At 34.3% G+C, this 21,373-nt stretch overlaps 1 protein-coding gene across 1 annotated transcript in view; it reads left to right on the forward strand.

Moving 5' to 3' along the window:
* L (zinc finger protein Lobe) overlaps window positions 1-21,373 on the forward strand; it is a 130,603-nt gene that overhangs the window by 36,510 nt on the left and 72,720 nt on the right. The window contains exon 4 of the mRNA XM_018457976.1: window positions 5,188-5,259. Coding sequence (XP_018313478.1) covers window positions 5,188-5,259 — 72 coding nt within the window. The remainder of the gene's footprint in view (window positions 1-5,187; window positions 5,260-21,373) is intronic.

Here is a 21,373-nt window from a genome sequence, read left to right on the forward strand (position 1 = left end):
TAAATATTCGATGAACAATCTAGAACTCTGCAAAAATTCGCGATTGTGTGCCTAGAAAAGTGAATGAAGAGAAGCAGACAGAAAGAAAGAGAGGGAGGGGAAAAATCAAAATCAGAATTTTCATTTATTAGGTGCTCTGGGACTACGCCTCCTAAAGCATATAAATCTTATTATAAAAAAGAGCAGTATAGTTGCTACAATTATAACATGAGATGCAAAAACAAAAAAATAAAGAAAAAATATAATATAATATATAATGTGAAATAAGATTTAAAAAAAAGAAAAATGAGTATGTATGTGTATTTGTGTGTGTAAAAGAGTGTGCGATGGACGCACATTATAAAAGTTCCTATGCATATATGAATGGACAGATAAATTGAATAGATCGTTATACTTACAGTATACTTACAGATCGTTATAATCACAGTTTGCTGAAAGTATATTTACTGCTGCAGCAAAAGGATTTGCCACTGTTGCGTTATTATATCAGTTTGTTTTAACAAAATGTATCTCCTTGTTTGCTATGTGTCAATGCTACAGATCATATAGATTATAAATTGAAAATTTGCTTCTCTAGACACAAATGTATCTAGCGCAACAAAAATACAAAAACATGTTTAAATTAAACTTTTCACTAAAGTCACTTATCCGTGAGTAATATACGACACCACCAATAGATGGAACAGGACGAAGTTAATTTTCTCGTATTTAAATAAAACCCATACAGAATGGAATAAAAGACGCAATATTATAAGACTTTTCACTCACATGTAATGAAAGATTTCTTGAAAGCGAGTTCCCAAAATAGTTTCCATAATGAAAGTAAATAAGATATCTTTGATAATGCAATTTTTTATTTATATAAAAATTAATTCAGTAATATGAACATTCTGGGAAGTTTATATGTGCTAAAATGTGTTAATATAAAATAGTATCTAAAATGTTAGAAACACCTAATGTCTATCATAATGAACGCCTATGCCTATTAATCGTTGTAATGTCTACTGCTCACTGAGCGCGATGAGTGATGAGCGACGATATCCAATGAAAGCCCTGTTTTTTCTCACGTGACGATGTAAAATAGAGCTCTCATTGGATATCATTCGTCGTTCATCGCTCATCGCGTTCAGTGTGCAATAGGCATAACGCGTTCATTAAAAAGTGTTTGGCCGTAGCTAAATTTTTATGACTTTTGTCTATAACATCTAATTAAAATTAACTGCTCTATTAAAATTTTAGGTATTCATATACGTCATATACATTACAACTAAAATTTAGCTATTATACACAAATTCTTGTTATTGCTGCAACTGATCTTTTTTTTCGTGTACTTAGCTATGTGAGTTAATAATGATTACCGACAACAGATGATTACGGAATTTGCTTTTAAAACTGCAAAGAAAGAAATGTAAAGAGAAAAAGAGAGAAAAAGAGGGGGGAGGAAGAGAGAGGATGGAAGACCTCTTTTTTCCTCTCTTTCTCTCTTTTTTCTGGTTCGCTCAGTGCATTTCGGTAACAACGACGAACTGATTACCAACGCGGCATCCCAAGCGTACAGCCTTGGAACTCCCAAAAGTCATACTCGTAAAAAAAGGGGGACTATTGTGCACCGCGGACTTCCGGGTTATTTATACGAGTTATCTCGTCCCCGAAGCGCCGCGAACCGCGCTCGCTCGCGCCACCCACGCCGCGCCGCAGTTGCAGCTGCAATGTTCGCGCCGTGACTTACGAGCGATGATAATTCCAGCAGCTTGAGTGCCGCGGCTTTTCGTTCCACCGCGGTCTTAACGTTTTATTCCGCCGTGGTTCCTCGGTATCGTCTTATCAGTGAGTTATTCGCAATGTAGGAGCAGCACGAAAGAGGAATTAACCAAGGATTGTGACTCGTGAGTATCTTTAGGAGATTTAGCTGTTAATATCAGCGTGATATATATATATGTGTGTGTGTGTGTGTAAAACGTCAAATTTCTAGTTTCGCTTTATTTGAAGTTCATCAATACGATACAAACATTGATTTCCAAACTGACTTTCAAACTTTGAACCCTGTGACACTAAAAAATCCTTTTTTATTGGAAGTTACTACCCTTTTGAAATTTGACATTTTCAGGTTACACATTCAAAAGTCAGTGATAGCAAGAACCTAAAACGGAATTTCATAATAATCAAATTATTTTTTTTTTAAACTTGAGTTTTAAAATTCTTAGGCCGGAATCAAATATAACAATCCTAAAAATTCTTAGAAAACAAAGTCTTCCTTACAAATAAGTTATTGTATTAGAAAATTCTGGTTTTCTCAAAGGATTAATTGATATTTTATATATTGATATCGGACAACTTCTTTTTGTAAAATTTATTTCAATCTCTTACGACCAATTTGTGTCGCTCATGTGATATTACAGTCTAAATAAAAAATCTTCCGAGATATATATACATATATGAAAAGTATGTATGAAATGCGCGGATATTTTATCAACGGTGTGTGTGTGTGTGTGTGTGTGTGTGTGTGTGTGTGTGTGTGTGTGTAGGGGGGGGTGGCGCGCGCGCGCACTAATAAAAATACGTGATAAACCACGTTGACCCAGTTGGTGAGCCATCTCGATACGATATTACCAATGTCATGAAGACATGCGGTGTAATTTTTTCCATCGTATCGAGGCAGACGCCGTAAAGTTCGATTATCGATGCGAACCGATGCGCTTTGGCCGCCGCAGTTGTTTCCCGCAAGTTGTGCTTAAAGTCGCACGTATCCCGATGGGAAATTTGAATTTTGGCCGGTCTTCCTCGCATATACGTATATGTGTTTGTATGATGTACACGCGCGCGTGTGGATATGTTGGTCCAAGGCGGCTAGGTCTCCTATGCACAGGAATGGGCTGTGGGAGCCAATATCACCGGGGTATGACTCCCGCGGGATCAACGCCGTACCGCTCTTTTCCACCCTTTCCTGTATTATTCGCGTCCGCGCGCAAGCGGCATCATCTGCGGCGCAGGCATAGGCCGCACGCGGCGTATCCTCCGAACTCGTTCCGCTCGATCGCCCCAAATCCCATGAAATTTCAATGCGGAATCCCTATTAAGAGCCTGGCGGGTTACAGACGCGCGGATCTCGGCGTCGAGCTAGACGAAACCCGACGAGATTGATGTAACCGCGAAGACATCTTCGTCAAATCCAAATCTTAATTCTTAAACGTAAATTTTGTAGAGACGTGAATCTTCTCATAGCGAAATCGCCGCAAGCTTTCAAAATTCGACAAATCTTCGAGACATGTTTTCCGTAAATAACACTAAACAACAAATTTTAATCAACATTTTGTTTTTTAACAAAGTAATAAGTATTTCTTATAGGTCTATTTACACTGAAAGAAGGATACGTTTTTGAAAAACTCCATCACTCTTTAATTTTTAAAAAGCTTAATATTTCTTATATAATAACGTAAATTCGTAACATATATATTATATAATCAAACAAAATTTAAATATTTTTAAGGCGATGCTGAAGTGACGGTTGGACTAGATCGATGTCGAGAAGAGACTTTTTTAATTCCAAATAAAAAGAAATCGATAATAGTGACACCTTTAATTTATTTCTTAATTATTATTCTGTTTCACTTAAACGCATACATCTGCTCTTATCTAACATATTCCAACGCCATCTCTTGCAATATCGAGTACTTACTGCTAGACACAATTATTGTTTTGTCATTCTAAATTTTCGCTAGAAAGCACATGTATACACGTAATTTACAGATCAATATAAATCTTTCTTTTTAAGCTTTTAATCTTAGTTTCATAAACTCAGTATTGTTTGTGCATGTAACACGCTGGGTGCTACACTATCGTTTTGTCCATACGAGCCATGGTGGAATCAATAAGGTGAAACATTGCGCATAATGGCGATAGCAATATTGAAAATAATCAATCAAATATTCCTTAATATACACTTTCCTGCGTATAATAGCGCTGGTTATACTGGAACAGCTAATTAAACGTTACTCAAATTCACTTTCCTACTGCGCATCCAAGGGAGTGCTTCACCAGTTATTAATTCCACCATGATACGAGCTATAAAACTTGTGTATTAAGGAAACATCTACCTCAGGTGATAGCTCTACGAGTTGAAAAAATGTAAGTTTTAACTTACTATAAACTTTGCGTCTATTTTAATCCTGTAAAAGGATTTTTTATTCCGTTCAGTAAATTCGAAAATTTTTATCGACCTGCAATGTCTCGACAATTTGATCACTCCAGTATAAAAATAAATGTGATGTTATAAAGCCTTTTTTTGCTTATATACAATTTTAAAGGGATCCTAAAGTGAAGCCAGAATTCCGACGAAATCACCAGAGGTTGCTGTTTTTCCAGCGCATCGACATGTCTTTATATACTTTCACACCAATATCTCATGCAATCTATGATACACGCAGTCGTACGTTTGTGTCAATTTTTGTATAACAAATTCATCGCGATAAAGCGTCTAAATCTAATTCTAAGAACTCGACGTTATTTATTCGTGCAAATTACGTGTTTGTGGATCACTATTTCGTAAGTACAAGTTGTAAAACTTTCGTATCAAGCAAATGTTGTCACGACTTGAGATGCCATGTTACACTAAGATAAGAAATGGAAAAAATATATCAATTTCGAGAATTTTGGTCGTTCTCGAATAACATAAACTCCACCTCACAGACATGTATTAATGCGTATACTTTAATCCTGGAAAAGGATTTTCGAATCTGTGAAAGAGAAAAAAGTATTTATTATACAAAGAGAGAGAGATTATATGATTTAGTCGGTAATACAGGCGATTTAATAATAAATTTATCGGCTATATTTAATATTAAAAAGTGATTTACAAAGTTGCTATTTCTCAACATCTGAATAGTAGTAATTCTTATATATCTTACTTCGTAAAGTAAAAAAAATTATATATTGTTTGAATTTATAGAATTTTTTCAAAAATGAAGTCTGATTTTTCAATATCTGGTGATGATGAAACTTTTTAACCTATTATTTTTTCAGCAATTAAAAATACATAAGCATCACTATTTGGTAACAAGAAACAGAAACCTTAAATCAGTAATTTTTAATGATTTGAAAACGTAAATCAGTAATTTTTAATGATTTGAATTGATTAAGAAAATTGGATGTAATTAGACTGTACTAATCATAACATGTTTAATGTTTCAGATTATTTGCAGGATGGCAGGTCAACTTCCGTCCAAGGCCCGGATCTAGAAAATCAGAATAGCCTCGACAGCGGTAAGTCATGTTTACTCGTTAAGTTTCAAATAAATCATATACATAATGTGTCATATTTGATAAGCAAGATTCTTGTAATTTGATACTTACCCTGATTGAAATTTCTAATTTTAATTATCTTTTCGTTTTAAAACGATTAAAATCGTCTAGATCCGTATAAAGACGAGTCAATGATCTTTAGATTCTAACAGGCGCCCTACCATGTAGTAAAAAGGGATTGTTACTCTTTGCATTAGAGATTGCTCATTTGACTGGCAGGAAATTTGTGGATAAAGTCCTCAAATGGCATGGTAGGTTAGAGACGGAAATCTCTTTAATTTAAGAAGACTTTACGAGAAACTTTGAATTATGGCGTTCGAAGAGTATTTCGAACAGAGAAAGGTTTTCGCTTCGACTTCGACGTTGAAGGGATAAGTATAAAGTAAAATTGACCTCAGAGGGGAACCATCGCTTTTATGCTCGAAGGGCCCAAGAGTTGCTTCGAAACAACTTCGATGCATTTAGGTCGAAGTGTTTTCACTGTATTCAATTCTCTTTGCGAATATTTCAAGCAAGGTTGAAAGCTTTGGAGCAGCGATGGCTTGACCCATTTTGTAATGATTTGAGAAAATCAAGACGAATTTAATTTCCTCTCAAATCACTGGAAATGTTTATTAAATCCTTCATTTCTTATTTCATGTTACATATCGCTTGTTTACCTACTTCAAAAGTGACGTATAACTAAAAAAATTAGATAAATTTCTCAGAAAAAGGGAAAAATATTTCAACTTGACAGAAAATTATTGACTAATCAAATAATATCGGCAAAAAGAATTATATTCTGAATGAGATTAAATGTTTTTTTTGTCATATTTATTTTATAATCCTTAAATAAAACTTCTTTTTGAATTGCAACGATTTTGATGATTTTTTAAAAATTACTCTTTTGAGTTTAATGTTTTGACGATTTTTGATAAAGTTAAATTAGTCGACTTTTATGATTAATAAGGTAATGTTTAGATACCTCTGACTCATTTATGGTCATAATTTGAAAATCACGTTTTTTTAAGTGTATCACTTTTGAGGTAAGGGAGCGAGTATTTTTCAATGCAAAACGTAAATAATGCGCTAATGCGAAATTCTGGAGAAATCGGGTTTCCTTGCAGCTTAGTGGCGAATAGATAATGCTCTCAATCTCTCATCTCTCTCTCTCTCTCTCTCTCTCTCTCTCTCTCTCTCTCTCTCTCTCTCTCGGCCCGTGAGTCACAGATACATACAATGGCTTCCGTGCATTCGACATATGCTCTCTGTAATTCGATTACCTTGTAACTGCCAAAGCTTTGGTAAGGGACTGAGAGATTGAGCCGACTTAAGTTGACTAATCTCTCGCTGGCTCCACAGCATGGGTAGACTAGTCCTCGGTAGATAACTCCGTGAGGACCATAGACACGCTACGCAAATAGATTTTTTGTTAAATTCAAAAGCGATCATCATTGAATAATTACAATATTTTTTGTCATTCACGAAGAAAACAGATTAAAATATTATCTCTTTCTCTTCTCTAAATTTTTCTCTTATAAAATTTACGTAAAAATAAATTGAAACTTGGAATAATTGCAATTAATGCAAGAATAATTTTTATTCTGTTTAAACATTTTACTTTGCAAATTATGATAATAGTCCGAATTTGTGACTCAATCATACAATAATATGCGATGTATGTACTTTGAAAGGCATAGCGCGTGAAAATTTCATCATCCTATACATATTTTTCATTACTAGATAGGAGTGTCTTCTGCCAAGCTTATAATATCATCGAGAATCGTCCGATCCGTTAGCGAAAAAATTTCACGGAAATGCCGACCCTTACTTCTCCGGAAACTCGCGAGACTTTGCGATGTCCGGCTCACCCAACCACCGAGCTCCCCGATGACTGCGCAATAATTGGAGGATTACCGCTTTCCTAATGGCTAACAGAGTTTCCGCGAATTCGACATACACTTATATACGCGGTTATTTGATTAGCATGGACAGAGGAATCGAGCTTGAGTTTGAAACGAACTGGCGAGGTTGACCGGTCCTGGTTAACATCAGTGTTGGCAAAAGGGAGGTCGTCAACGAGGGATGGGGTCGGTCAGCTTGGCCGACGGCTAACCAGCTAGCTAACGCACTCCTGGGAAGACGTAAATGTGTCCCTTTAGTGCCAGGCTGCCAGCTTCCGTTCTGCAATACGTCCACCAAAAGGGCTGGTTCGCTTCGTCTCTCTCATACTCACACACACACACGCGCGCGCGTTCTCTCTATCTATCTCTCTCGCGTCGAATAATGTTTTAGGACCTATTGACGCACCGGCGCTCATTTTGCCGCAGGATTCGTGCGATCGTTTGCTTCCTCGAAACTGATTAAAGCGTCGCGGCTCTCATCGGGAAACTTCATTTGATAAAGCTCGTTGACTGTGAACGTGCCCGTAAAAGGATCCACGTATGCAGTTATGCGACACTATTCCAATACACTTGAAAAACGATTTATGCAATTTGAAATCTAATTATTTCTACTTTTCTAGTTTCTGGAGACACGATAGTGTCTCGGCACTAAGACAAGCGAAGCTTTCAATTTACATGTCAGTGACCTCAACAACAAAATCTATGTACCTGGTATTCGACTTCAAGAAAAAAAATTTTTTTAATGAGCATTAAATTGAGCTAAATTTATAACCAGTTTTCCTTTATACCTTAAGGAGTTCAAAAAGATGTGTAGTTGAATAAACTATTTTATGGTTACAATAACTATAAAATAGTTTATATATAAATATATTATGAGTAGGTACATTAATTCTACATATAAAACTTGTATAGTTATTACTTTCACATAGTTGCTACCATTATTTTTTTCTGTTAGTGCATACATCTATTTTCTGAAGCCTTACATAGCATTTGTTTATTTTCGACGTTTAACATCGGCGATACAAAATAATATGTTAATTTGCGAACCATCTAAAATTGAAGGTAAATTAGATGTAAGCGCTACTTCTAAAATAATTTCCTCAAATTGCTATAGCCGCGCATTATTATATCTTTTTCCTCTTCACAGCACTTCCTTTTGCATCGGAGGTTTAAATCGAAATAAGTCCACATGGTACACAAAGGGAATATATAGCAAGCGCTGCTGTATGCAGTATGAAAAGACTAGATTTAATGGTAATTTCTAGACGCTGTCATTTGTATGTGTGGCAGTTGTAGTTTGTACTTAGAGATGCACAAGCTGAGCTTGTCGGACGGGCTAACACTTAATTAACCCTTCAAGTTAGCTCTCTAGCCCTCTTTCTCCCTTCCCTTCTTGGCATCTTCTGTTATTATACATCTGAAATGAAAATAATACTTTATCAAGGATAGTAGAGTCCGTAAAGATTCATTGAGACCTATTCACAACAGTTGCTAGATGCTTCAAGGAATGTAAAATTGCATAAAAAAGTAATTTATCGGATCTTTAAAGTTTCAAAAGTAAACCATGCACGAAATCTTTATATGTATAGTAGGTATATTTAGTTATATCAAAATGTGAGAGCCATATCAGTTCTTGCAGCACTTGTTGCTTTAGTTCAGTTTATAGTTATTCAAACGAATTTACTTTCAATTTTGATATGTACCTACTTATACATATATCAATATTTAATAAAATCATTATAAAATTATTTATTGGAAACGCGCGCCTTAAACTCGGTGTACATACGTGTATACGACACTAGCAAAGGATTGAAAGAAGTAATAAAGCCGATGGAAGAAGTAATAATTATAGAGCTGGTGATTTGCTTCGAAGTTTCAACATTCGAACTTCGAAGCTTCGAACAATCACAAAATTATTAATTTAATATAATAATAATAGTATTGTAATAAGTACACGAAATTATACGACAAAATCTGAAATGAAATGTTTAAATGTTATAATTACATTGTTAAATTAAAAAAATATGTAAATTTAATCACTTTTATTGATTTTATGATTCTATTAGAACCTTCTGTTCTTCATTTTGTTTTATGTTGAGAAAAACTTATAAGGAACCCGTTGGAGCTGTCCCTCGCTTTTGATGGGCTTTGGATATGTTGTACAGCATAAAAAAATATTAGACCCCCATATTTTATTTATATTATATTTATATAGTTGTTTTGGACCTCTCAGAAATTATAGCTGTTAGACTTTGTATTTCTTATGTTTATTTTTATTTTATTGTAATTTATCAGGTTTCTTAAATATATTATCATATTATACGATTTATTATATATTTTAATCACTTTCATCGATTTTACAATTCTATCATCCGATTTTCCGTTCTTAAAATTATTGTTTTATGATTAGGAAGATTTACAATAAGTTAAGTCGAAACATTCATATTAATTTATTATTTCTTATTCATTCATTTAGAATAAATTTATTTTTACTTTTTTAATTTTTTTAATTGGAATGTTTTATTGAGCATTATCTTTTCTTATAAGTGTATCGAGTCTAATTATTAATATGTACTAATTATTAATATGTAATATTCAGGTTATAATACTTCCAAATTTTTTAAGAATACCACAGTTTTTATGGATATAATATTAATTAATTCTTTTTATTTACAATATTTTAGCATTTCTTGAATAAATTTGCCATTCGTATAAATGTATTTTTCAAAGCTTCGAAAACGTTATAAACTTCGAAAATGTTATAAACTTCGAAAATTCGAATTTACTTCGAAGCTTCGAACCTTCGAACTCAGCCAAAAGTAACAGTTCTAACTAATAAAGCTACTTCGCAAAGAGGATAATCTTACAAAGTCAAAACTCGCGTATTAGAATCGTCTTGAATTAAAACGGAGTCGTTTCAACCCTTCGCAGCCGCACTTCTGAAGGCTGCTTATCACGATGAGGAAAAAAGGGGGAGGAAGGGGAGAGAGAGAGAGAGAGAGAGAGAGAGAGAGAGAGAGAGAACCCAACAACGATAAGAGGCCGTCGTGGACAAGTTCGAGCTTTCTGTCCCGGCGGACATTCTCGGATTCGCAGAGATCCCAATCTCTTAGGCGAGTCGCATCTCTTTTCGGTTCCAGTCAGTCAGTCACTCGATCCCGTTCACCCTTCTCTGCTTCCTACACCCATCCCTGTAACCTCCCTCCCATTCTGTACTCTGGAGACCCATTGCAACTTTAAGCGCCTCGCATTACGGGCGTTCGACTCGTTTCTCTCGTTTCGGGCTTTGCTCGAGGCTACCTCTCCCTTCTTTCCTGTGTGCTCTTAATTTAGCCATCTACTACCCTTCCGACTTACCGTTTTGCCACCCCCTGAATTCATTTTAGATGTTTATCTCCAATGAGAGAGAATCGTCTCGAAAACGGATTAAGGTCGGACGATCGCAAGTTTTGTTTGTTGAGATCGAGTATCATATCTTAGGTCATCGCCGATTTATCTGTGTACGATATCAGATTATTTCTCTAAATGAAAAATCTTCCAAGAAAAGACTCCGCACTAATTGTATGGAAAACTGAGTGAAATAAGTTTCCACATATACTGTATTATGTAGATTATAGTGTAGTGAACACAAAATGTTCTAGACAAAACTCAATGATGAATAGTTTTTGAACTATGTGTATCAAAGGTGCTTATAGAACGCATTTTACATCTTTGATATACCATAGGTAAAAAATTATCGATTCTTGTGTGACATTTTTTATCATTACACCATATAATCTATCTATACTACACGTGAAAACTAACTCATTTTATTGAGACTCAATTTTATAATTAATGCGAAGTCCTTTTTTAAATTTATTGCTGAAGAAAAATTATATTCTAACAATTTTCTAAATCATTCTATATTCTAAATCAAATTTTCAATAGAAATAGGTAATAGATTATTTAGTTTTATAGACATTACTTAAGTAGAAAAAGATAATTATGGACGGACATTTCAGTGGGGTAGACGTAATATGTATTTTATTAATAGCTCTGATATCTTTATAATGTATACAATCAACGTTACTCAAATTAAGCTGGATATTATTTTAATAACAGTAGCCAGACAAATAATTGCGATTTTACTTGTTTCGTTAGCCGATCAATTATTGAAAGTTCGAAATGAGATAAATAATTAATAATTCACGAGTAAATGAATTACACAACGAATCGATTAATGGGACTGCATACTTTAAATTGCAATTAGTCAATTGTAATTAATTCGTAAACAGTCAATGGAGCCCTTTTCAATCATGCGGGATTTTAGAACGATAGGACTCGCATAACGCAAATGAATATCATAATTTCTCTTGCGTTCTCGCATTGGACGAGGTTGCGTCGAGGTTGAATACCTTCGTTAAATTGCCAGCACCAACCTCTGGATGTAACAACCTCAGTTGACACCTTGAAAATTTAATCCGCGTCCGTCTTTGGACCCTAAGGAAGCTCCAAAGTTCATCATCCATTATTCCGCAGGAGCATAGCCTATCTTTGACTTGGCATCCTTAAGAAGCTGGAATAAGTGATGATACGCTACAATTTCATCATTCTTGTAATTTAGCAACTGTAATAATTAGCGATTATAATTAGAAGGTTTTAATTAAATTATGTTTGAATGGTTAGTTTAAGTGAATTTATAAACGACTCAACATTTTGCAGTAAAAACCAATGACTTCACCTCCATTAAAGCTTAAGAATGTATTAAGTATATATATATTTTTCAGACATTGAAAAAATTACAGATTATTACTACATTTTAAAATAATACAAAAAATTTATCGCCGATTGAGAAATCTGAATGGAAAAATTATTTCTATAAAAGATAAAAGTATGTATAAAAAATAAAAGTATTCTAAATGTAATTAAAAAATGTAATTAAGAAATAATGACACTCAATGAATCTCAATTTTGTCATTCAAGTTTTAAGATTTATGTAAAATTTCATTGCGGTGTAGAGAGAGATTAGTTTTTCTATAAATAAATAAAATTATTTATTTGTTTATTTACAGAATAACTAATTTTTACCTAGCAATGAAGCTTTACATAAATTATCTTGAAAATATTTATACAAGAAAATTACGATGTTTGACATTGTTATTTAAAATAATTTAATTTTTAATACCATAAATAAAATAAATAAAGTAAATAAAAATGCGTTAATAAAAATATAATATTATTTACCCAACTTTCATATATATATTTAATGTAAAGTATAAATATAAACACATTTTCAATTTTAATTTACTTTATAGAGACTGTATAAGTGACATATTCTTAATTAAATGTTGTATTTGTTTTCAATTTACAACATTAAATATCTTGACATTGTATCTCTCCCGAGTTATGATTTTGTTGAAGTTAGAGATTTTATAATATAAATGTTTAGCAAATATTTAATAAAATTAGCAGAAATAGTTATCTATTTTTTTCTATCTTTTCTATTTTTTTCTCTCTTTTCCTCACTTTCTGAAAATGTACGAAGCAATATACGAATAAATCATATAAGACATAAGTGACGATCAAATCAAAAGACTGATTCACTAAACTGTTATACAGTATATATATTATAGGATCTCTAGTTCAAAAAGATCCTTATTATAGGATCTCTATTTATAAATTACAATAGTTCAACATCTTAACGTTCTGACCGTTATGGCGCTTCTTAATTTAAAATTATTATGTTTAACATTAGCGGTCTTTCAATCTTATTATTGTCTATTTATAAAATTCATTTAAAGTAGCTCCTAGATCAATATTATTATTGTACAATATTATTAGTTGTCTGGAGGCTGTATTGAGTCTCCAGACTATTTCTTTTAAATTATATAAAGAAGGCATCAATTATTGTACAAAATAGGTGTAGTAAAAAGAAATCCATTATTTTTCCAATAGATGGCTCTAGTAATCTGTATCTCGCGTTGTATAAGTGCGATCGGGTTACGCTAAATGGCGTTAGAAAAATAAGATTTTGTACTAAAAAAACTTCTCAGACAGTTTTGTGATTGCTTGACTCAGTATTGTTTGAGTGCGCGTCAAAGATGGACACCAGCAAAGAGAAAATACGCCATATTTTACAGTTTTTCTTCGATAAAGGCGAAAACGCAAGCCAGGCGGCTGAAAATGTGAATAGTGTTTATGGTCCTGATACTGTAACAGCCAATCACGCGCAATTCTGGTTTCGTCGATTCCGTTCCGGTAATTTTGATGTCAAGGACGCATCACGCTCTGGAAAGCCAATTGTCGAAAATGTCGATAAAATAATGGAAATCGTCGAGTCCGTCATGTAAGCACTGTTTCGATTGCCCAGGAGCTAAACATTGCACAAAAAACCGCTTGGAACCACTTGAATAAGGCTGGATACAAAAAGAAGCTCGATGTATGAGTGCCACACGAGCTAACACAAAAAAACCTCATGGACCGAATTTCCATCTGCGAATCGCTGCTGAATCGCAACAAAATCGACCCATTTCTGAAGCGGATGGTGACTGGTGATGAAAAGTGGGTCACTTACGACAACGTCAAGCGAAAACGGTCGTGGTCGAATCGTGGTGAGCCGGCGCAAACGGTATAATAATTGTACAATAATATTGTGCATCAAAGGGGCTCCTTTAAGATTAACAGAATTGTTGGCTTTAATATCACAATTTATTGGCGCAATATTGATTCAATATGTCCCCAATGTATGCCAACGTTTGAGCAATGTATCGCTAATGAATTGTACTACTAGAGAGTGAAACTACAATATAATTATCGAGCACAATTTCGTCATTATTGCGAATACTCTAAATAGTCTAAATCCTTCGCGATGACTCGTTGCCAATCGGAAATAATTTCATCTACGAAAACGTATAAAAATGACAATCAGCGAAATCGATGAGTCGCAGTGCACACCGAATTCGCGGTATAGTACCGTTAACTGACAGCAGGACAGAAATTGTGTCAGTCGCGCGGACAAATACATATATAATATCGATCGAGGCGCGCATCGCGCGCGGTGATGATCGCGCCGGTTAATTTCGTCCGTTCGTTCACAGACGGAGATTCGCCGCCTGTCCGCCGGCGTGATACCCGGTGGTCGGTGCGACGGTTAGGTAATTAGCACGAACGGACGTGGACACGAACGAGCACTTTAAATGTCTGCTTCTACGGACAACGCTGCGTCAGCTTAACTCACTTATTATTTAATAAACTTTGGAAGTTTCACACGCGCGCGCATACATCATAGCCGGCGCCGGTGATCGGCCGAATCTGAAATACGACTCAGGTCGTCGCCCTCGACGGCATATCACATTTTAAATGTTTCATTCGAACTTCCGCAACCAGTTTTAACCGGACTATTTGCGATCCCGTTGATATCAGCTTTTTATTTATCATAAATAAAAAAAATTTGAACTTTCTGAGAGTTGGATGATTATAAAATAAATGCTGCAGGCATCTGCTGTGAGAAATCAATTTTGATAGATATAAATTACACGTTGAGAAACGTCGCGTCGCTTATTTTTAGAAAGTTAGGAAAACAACAGTATCAAAAAATATAATACATCTGTCATTAATTTATAAATGTGATAGCAAATATTTTTATATGCTGGCTCTCTATATTTGCAGCTGGCATTTTGCATGACTTAAATATTTTAAATATTATGATTTCTTGTACGTTTTTTTCATATACTAATTGCTGTTCCTGTAATTTATGAATAAATTTATATAATTATCTTCGGATTTCTAAAGTTTTATCGACTGATGGTAGGATCGATTTTTCTTTGCAGTGTAAGACATCACCGCTGCAGCGTTACTTGACCGGCAAACACGTTTTTGAGAAGTGTACAAAAAATATTTTATATCTTCTGTTATATAAAAGAATAATTACTAACAACAAATCCCTTTATTTTTAAATAAAATCTATAAACTGTTTTTTTAGTAATTTTAATTTGATTACAACTTTACGTAATTATACACACCGCACTTTAACTTGAATATCTTCTATTGTGTATGAGAATAATTGCTAATGTAACAATTTTTTTTCTCTCATTTAAATAAAATATACAAGTAATTTTTTTTATAATTTTCACTATAATTTTATATATTTTCGTTTTACTAGTTATGTACTACACAATTTCAATTAATATAAGAAATCACTATCGACGTAAAAAATTATCAAAATTAAAATATATAACTTAAAAAATATATATAATAATTAACAAATTGCCAACATTTTCAATTAAACTTTTCGTGATTCGAAGTGAAAGGACCATTGCATCTTTTAAAGAATTAACACTTGTATCTAATATGTATGTATATATATTTCAATATTAAACATTATTATCGACATAAAAAGTTAAATCAAAATATATACTCTGGCAAAAATAAAAAATCAGAGCGTCAAATATAAGAAGTCAAATATAAGGAGAGAGTAACAGAAGCATATAAAGCAAGCGCTTCTTTCGTTGTTTCAATTTTTATCTGCTAGAAACGTTTACGTTTCTGTTACTCTCTCCTTACATTTAACTTACGCTCCCATCTTTATTTTCACTAAGATATAATTGAAGATATAATAATCACTGAATTGCCAATGTTTCTCGTCAAACTATTCGTCCGTTCATCGTTGTTCGAAGAGAAAGGGTTATTAGGCACGCTCGTTGCCTCTAGAGGATTAACACTTGTGCTTCACGCCCTCTTCCTTCCGTTCAGGCTTTCGGTCTTTCATAGCTTCCGCGCTCGACGCTAATAAAATAATAAATACATATCGTTGCAAGAAAGAGAAGAGGAAGCGTCAGGAGAATTCGAGAGGGCGGAAAGAGGCGACGCGCATTTTACACCTGCAAGGTAGAAGACGCCCTCTTCTACTTCTTTTCTTCTTTTTCTTCTTCTTCTTCCTCATCCTCTTTTGCGTCTCGTTTCCCTTCCTTTCCCCACCAGGTTTGCCTTTTACACTCCCTTACAATACCTCAGCGTGCATTACATACAACTCGGTTATTTCTCCAGGGAGTTTTCTCACGTGAATGCCGTGAGATCACGCACATTTGCGCGCGCGTCGACACCAAGTCCGCGCGTATATGCTCACGCACACCGATCCGCAGAAGATCTCGGTTTATCGCAGAGCGAAAGGGTGCGAGACGGGAGAGAGAGCCTGCAGGAATCTCGCACAGAAATTTGGTTCGCCGCCGCGGAATTAGCTTTTGGGAATTATTAATTTTCGAGGGGAGTCGCAACGTCCTTGTTAGAAATGCGCGATAAAAAAAGATTAATGAGGTAGTACAAACACATAGGCAGGCGTAAATTGCCTGATATTATCACAAGTTCATGCCGGTGCTCGAAATGTGCTTGCCGAATTATAAGAGCGCGATTTATGGTAACCTAAGTCGAGAAAAATGGATTATTACACTGTGGTGAAGAACCAATTGTTTGATAAATATGAATTTATATTTAACTAAATAGTTATACTAATTTACTAAAATCGTTACGTTTTTTTTTTTTTAAGATCGAAAGTATGTATATAAACAAAAATTTATATAATAGAATTATATAAAATGCCAAAAGATTTGCGGGTTATCGCCTCTTTGAAGTAAATATCCATAGAAATATTATATAAAGAATTATAGAGATTTTAGTTCTTAGCGACATTACGAATAAGTACGTATCTTTATACGTGTATATTTCTATACTTTTTATATGTATCTGTTTTATATATTTTCTATCATTTTTCCATCATTTCTGCCATAAGAAAGTGAGAAAATTGCATGAGATAAACAAACAATACTATTCCAATACATTAGAATAGTAACCCTGATAGAAATTTGTGTAGTTTGACTGAGCACCCAGTTACTATCTAGTACTACTGATTTCTCTTTATAGTACAAAAATACTACGTAGCAACTGGGCAAAATTAGTTAAAGCAACTAAGCAATATCTGGGTCAATTCTGTACAAGAGATTTTGTATCAATACTAAAAATGTAATTGTCCAATTTTCTACCAGTTATAGTTATGCAGTGCTCATGTCATATGTACATGCATATATTATTGTGATATATAAAAGATATTATCTTTAACTGCAATTAACATCTATGTATTATTAATATAAACTATAATTTTAAACAAAAAGAATCCAATTTAACATTACCTCGCATGGCAGTGGATAATTTCAAGAGACAAGGGTTTTGATCTGTTTTTTGTTTAAAATTAATTATACTTTATGTTGATGATATACGAAGGTTGATTATTATAGTTTAAAACCTTTATTCAACTTTTCCCTTAAAATATATTCGTAGTTTCCTCATTCTCCCTTCAAAATTAATCTCTTCTTCTTTCGAAGAAAGTCTTAAAATTCCTTTCATCATTTAAAAATTTCCAATTGTTCCACATATCTCCTTGTCTTATACATATTTTCTGATTTCCTGTTTAATCTAAATTCCATTATTCTTCGACACCGATATCGATATTCCTCATTCGAATTTCGTAGCGATAGCATGCCCCATGTGCCACAGCGTTCATGTTATCGGAGATGTGTTAGTAGCGATGGTTCCTTACGGAGGAATGACAGGGTGGCAAAGGCGGTGGTTGCAGGACAGTGTGGCGATCCCTCTACTCTTCTTTTTACTCTCTTCTTCACACACATACACGCGCGCGCGTGATACCCGCGGGGATTTAGCCGCCGAAAACTTTTGCCAGGCCGCCCGAAGGTGGCGGAATTCTTACGACGCTGGAAAAGTTTGAGCCGGGCAACTCAGCAACGTACTTTACCGCTCGGCGATTCCACGTTATCGCCCAGCTTCAACGACGCTTATCGTTCCGTTGCTTCGCCGAGAGAATGCTAGAAACAAGCCGGATCGAGTGAGCACATTGATGCAGTTTGCTTATTCGCTTTAATTCCGAATCAGTAATATGAAATATAATACGATAGAATGTGACCCGTCTTCTTTATAACATTGTTCAAATATCAGTGACATTTCCTATAATATACTTCATGGAATAAAAGTAGTAACAATAAGTATTAATCTGCGATAATCTTTGATCTTAACGATATAAAGATTCCTTTTTTTTAAGAATATATCAAAGACATCAGATAAAATATAGTTTGAAAAATCTAAAAACATTTCTAAAGAAATTATCACATTTTTCTCATTATTACTCCATTTAGAAGTAAAGTTAAATCTTATATATATCCACGATAGTCTATGTCTATGATAAGCGATGTCGCATAGTGCACGCGCCAAAGGCAAGCGAGGAGGAACGCTTCGCTCATCGCCTCAACGCATCGCGGCTCGAATTGGACAGCGGCACGAAGGCCTAATGAACGGCGGCATTTCGGACTCGCATGCTGATCTACCGTGCGTAGCAGGACAACGAGCATAGCACCATTAAATTAATTCGGGCGAAGCTGAGTGCCTGGTAATCATCATTAACTCAACCCGGGCGTTCGGATTATTATGTTTTCCGCTCGCACTCTGGCTTCCGTTTTTGACAATGCTTCCATCCGCCGATGTTCCCTATACGTCTTCATCTTACGGCATGTAATAGCGTTTTCGAGTGAAGTGGGTTTTAACCTAATCTAACCCGGGTTGGATCGATGACGTCATATGTTTTACTTTGATTTCTAATTAGACGAGGTCATGATACTTTCGGGTCAAACATGGGTTAACCGAACTGGGTCGGGTTCAAACCCACTGTATTCGAAAACGCTATAAGACAATCGTCCATTTGCAAAACTAGTTTTGTTTGAAAATCAATCCGATTTTGCGCGCGCGCGCGCAAATGATATTATTTATATAATGTATTTCTCTCATGGAAGACGCTCGTTACAGAAATACAGGAAGTTCCACATTTTTTAAGTCCCAAGTGAGGTGATATTTTTCGCAATAAATTCTTCACAGTTTTAAAGATGCTTAACACCTGTATTTTATTAACTCGGAAATAGTTACCTGATTTTTTTTAACGTAAACGATCATTTCGACTGTTTTTACATCCCTATTATATTATAATCACTATTATTAACCTTTTCATCATACGGCATACGTTACACGAGTATATCATTCCTCTGTACAGAGGAGCCAGCCGTGTATGCGTATTTTGCGTAGATAGCATGAAGCACGTGATAGATAATGTTATGTGGGTAAAGTGAAATGTGCGCGTAACCTTATAATACAATTTTCTGAGTATTAAATAAAAATCAATCTTAAAGAAAATTAATTATTTGTTTAATTATAGAAAAACGTAAGTAAAACCATAAGTAAATAACTGTTTTTAAGGATAAAAACCATACTTTTAATGCGTAATTTAGTGAGTAATACGACATAAATCAATGTAATCAAGTGCGGTAGCGGCACGACGCCAAGTATGTATATAAGAAAAAAGATCGATCGAATGGACTATTTGACACGAGTGTCACTACATAAACAAATGTCGCGCCGCTACCAAGCTTATCCAGAATTCTCTTGTCAAAATTTATTTCAGTTAAAATATTTCAGAAACTAAAGTCGTAATACAAAAGTGTAATGACAATTTTATTGTATATTCAAAGTACGAGCTTTTGATTGCGATTAGTCCGATTAAAATTGGTATAACTCAATCCTGATGAGATCTCAAGACCTTTTAACTGAAAAAGATTATTTGCCTTATTTTCCAAGTTTCAGACTCACAAGTACACACACAGTTTGTCATTCAAGGAGCTTTCATAAGGGTTAATATGGACATAATGTCTACGGCAAAGACATCTGTTAATATGAATATTATGTAAAAATTTGTAAAAAATATATAAAAATAAATGTGTATAAATGTACATATAATAAATAAAAATATATATATAAATAATATTATGTAAGAGTAAAAATATATATAAGTGTGAACGGAATATTATATGAATAAAGATATGTAAAAATATCTTAATGTGAATATTATGTCAAAATTAGTAAAAATATGTAAAAATTTTGATATTCTTAAATGTGTATAAATAAATGTCAACAATTTTAACAATTCTATTTATTTAATTGAATATCTACTGTCATTATATAATTAGAATTTATTTTATCTCGAAGAAATCTCTTGGTGAAAATAGAAATATGGCAAAATTTATCGAAATATTATTAATAAACATAATTATAAGAGACGAAAAATACGAATATGGATTCGTAAGTGACCTCGCACTGACAGTCTTGCCGGTGCATACACCGCGTATATATCGCGGAAAATGAAATATAAAACAAAGTTAAGGACAGATGGACAGACAGACGTACCGCGCACAGGAATGTCCTGTGCGATAAAATCTGCCGACCTGCACCTCCAGCTCCATGGCAGAAAAAGAACATTGACCACTCCTTTTGCAGCGGCCAGGCAGCCGCGTTCCTCCGTATTGAAACAAATAGATACGCGAGAACGATTGCTCTCAATAGCGCTCCAATGGATCGCAGATTAATGCGAGCGATAAGGAGTTAAATCGGAACACTTAGTTCCGGCGCTACCGCGCCGGCTATAATTAAGTGCACACGTCGCTCGATGTCCTCGCGATGAAAACGAGTAGTGAACACACGACAACTATGCTGGATATCTCCACTGAGCAACACGATTTATACATTTTGTATATACGTATGGAGATGACAGTTTACAATATGGAATTTTAAATCTTTGTGTTATAGGCTAAGAAATTTGAATCGATGCGTGTTCATGCAGTAAACACCAAGTAAACACCAAGTGAAAGTAATACAATATCAATGAATTTTGCACTCAACAATGTAAATTATTGTAAATAATATAACACGTGTATTACGTAATAGTTACATTGTCGAGTATGAAATTATAACATTGATTTTATATTACTATAGTTAGTTTTATTAGATATTTAACTCTCCGAAGTTGATCGCCAAAAATTTTACAGTTACTGACACTGATAATGAATTTGTAAGATCTATTTCAATTATTTAAAAAGTTGATTAAAAGACACTAATTAATTTCGAGGAATCAAAAAATGATATAGTTCATATAAAGAAAGAATAAATACTAACAAGGAAAGGGACTCAACTGTCCCCCTCCGATTTTAATGAGCTTTTAGTATATTATCCTCCAGACAAAAATAAGCGACACGTATTCTTTTATACGTGCCCATACGCATTTTTAAGGGGTGAAACACCCCTTGGAAAAAAATTGATTTTTCTCTTTCGAA

This window comes from Mycetomoellerius zeteki, unplaced genomic scaffold (assembly GCF_001594055.1).
Source record: "Mycetomoellerius zeteki isolate Tzet28-1 unplaced genomic scaffold, Tzet1.0 scaffold114, whole genome shotgun sequence".
Classification (NCBI taxonomy): domain Eukaryota; kingdom Metazoa; phylum Arthropoda; class Insecta; order Hymenoptera; family Formicidae; genus Mycetomoellerius; species Mycetomoellerius zeteki.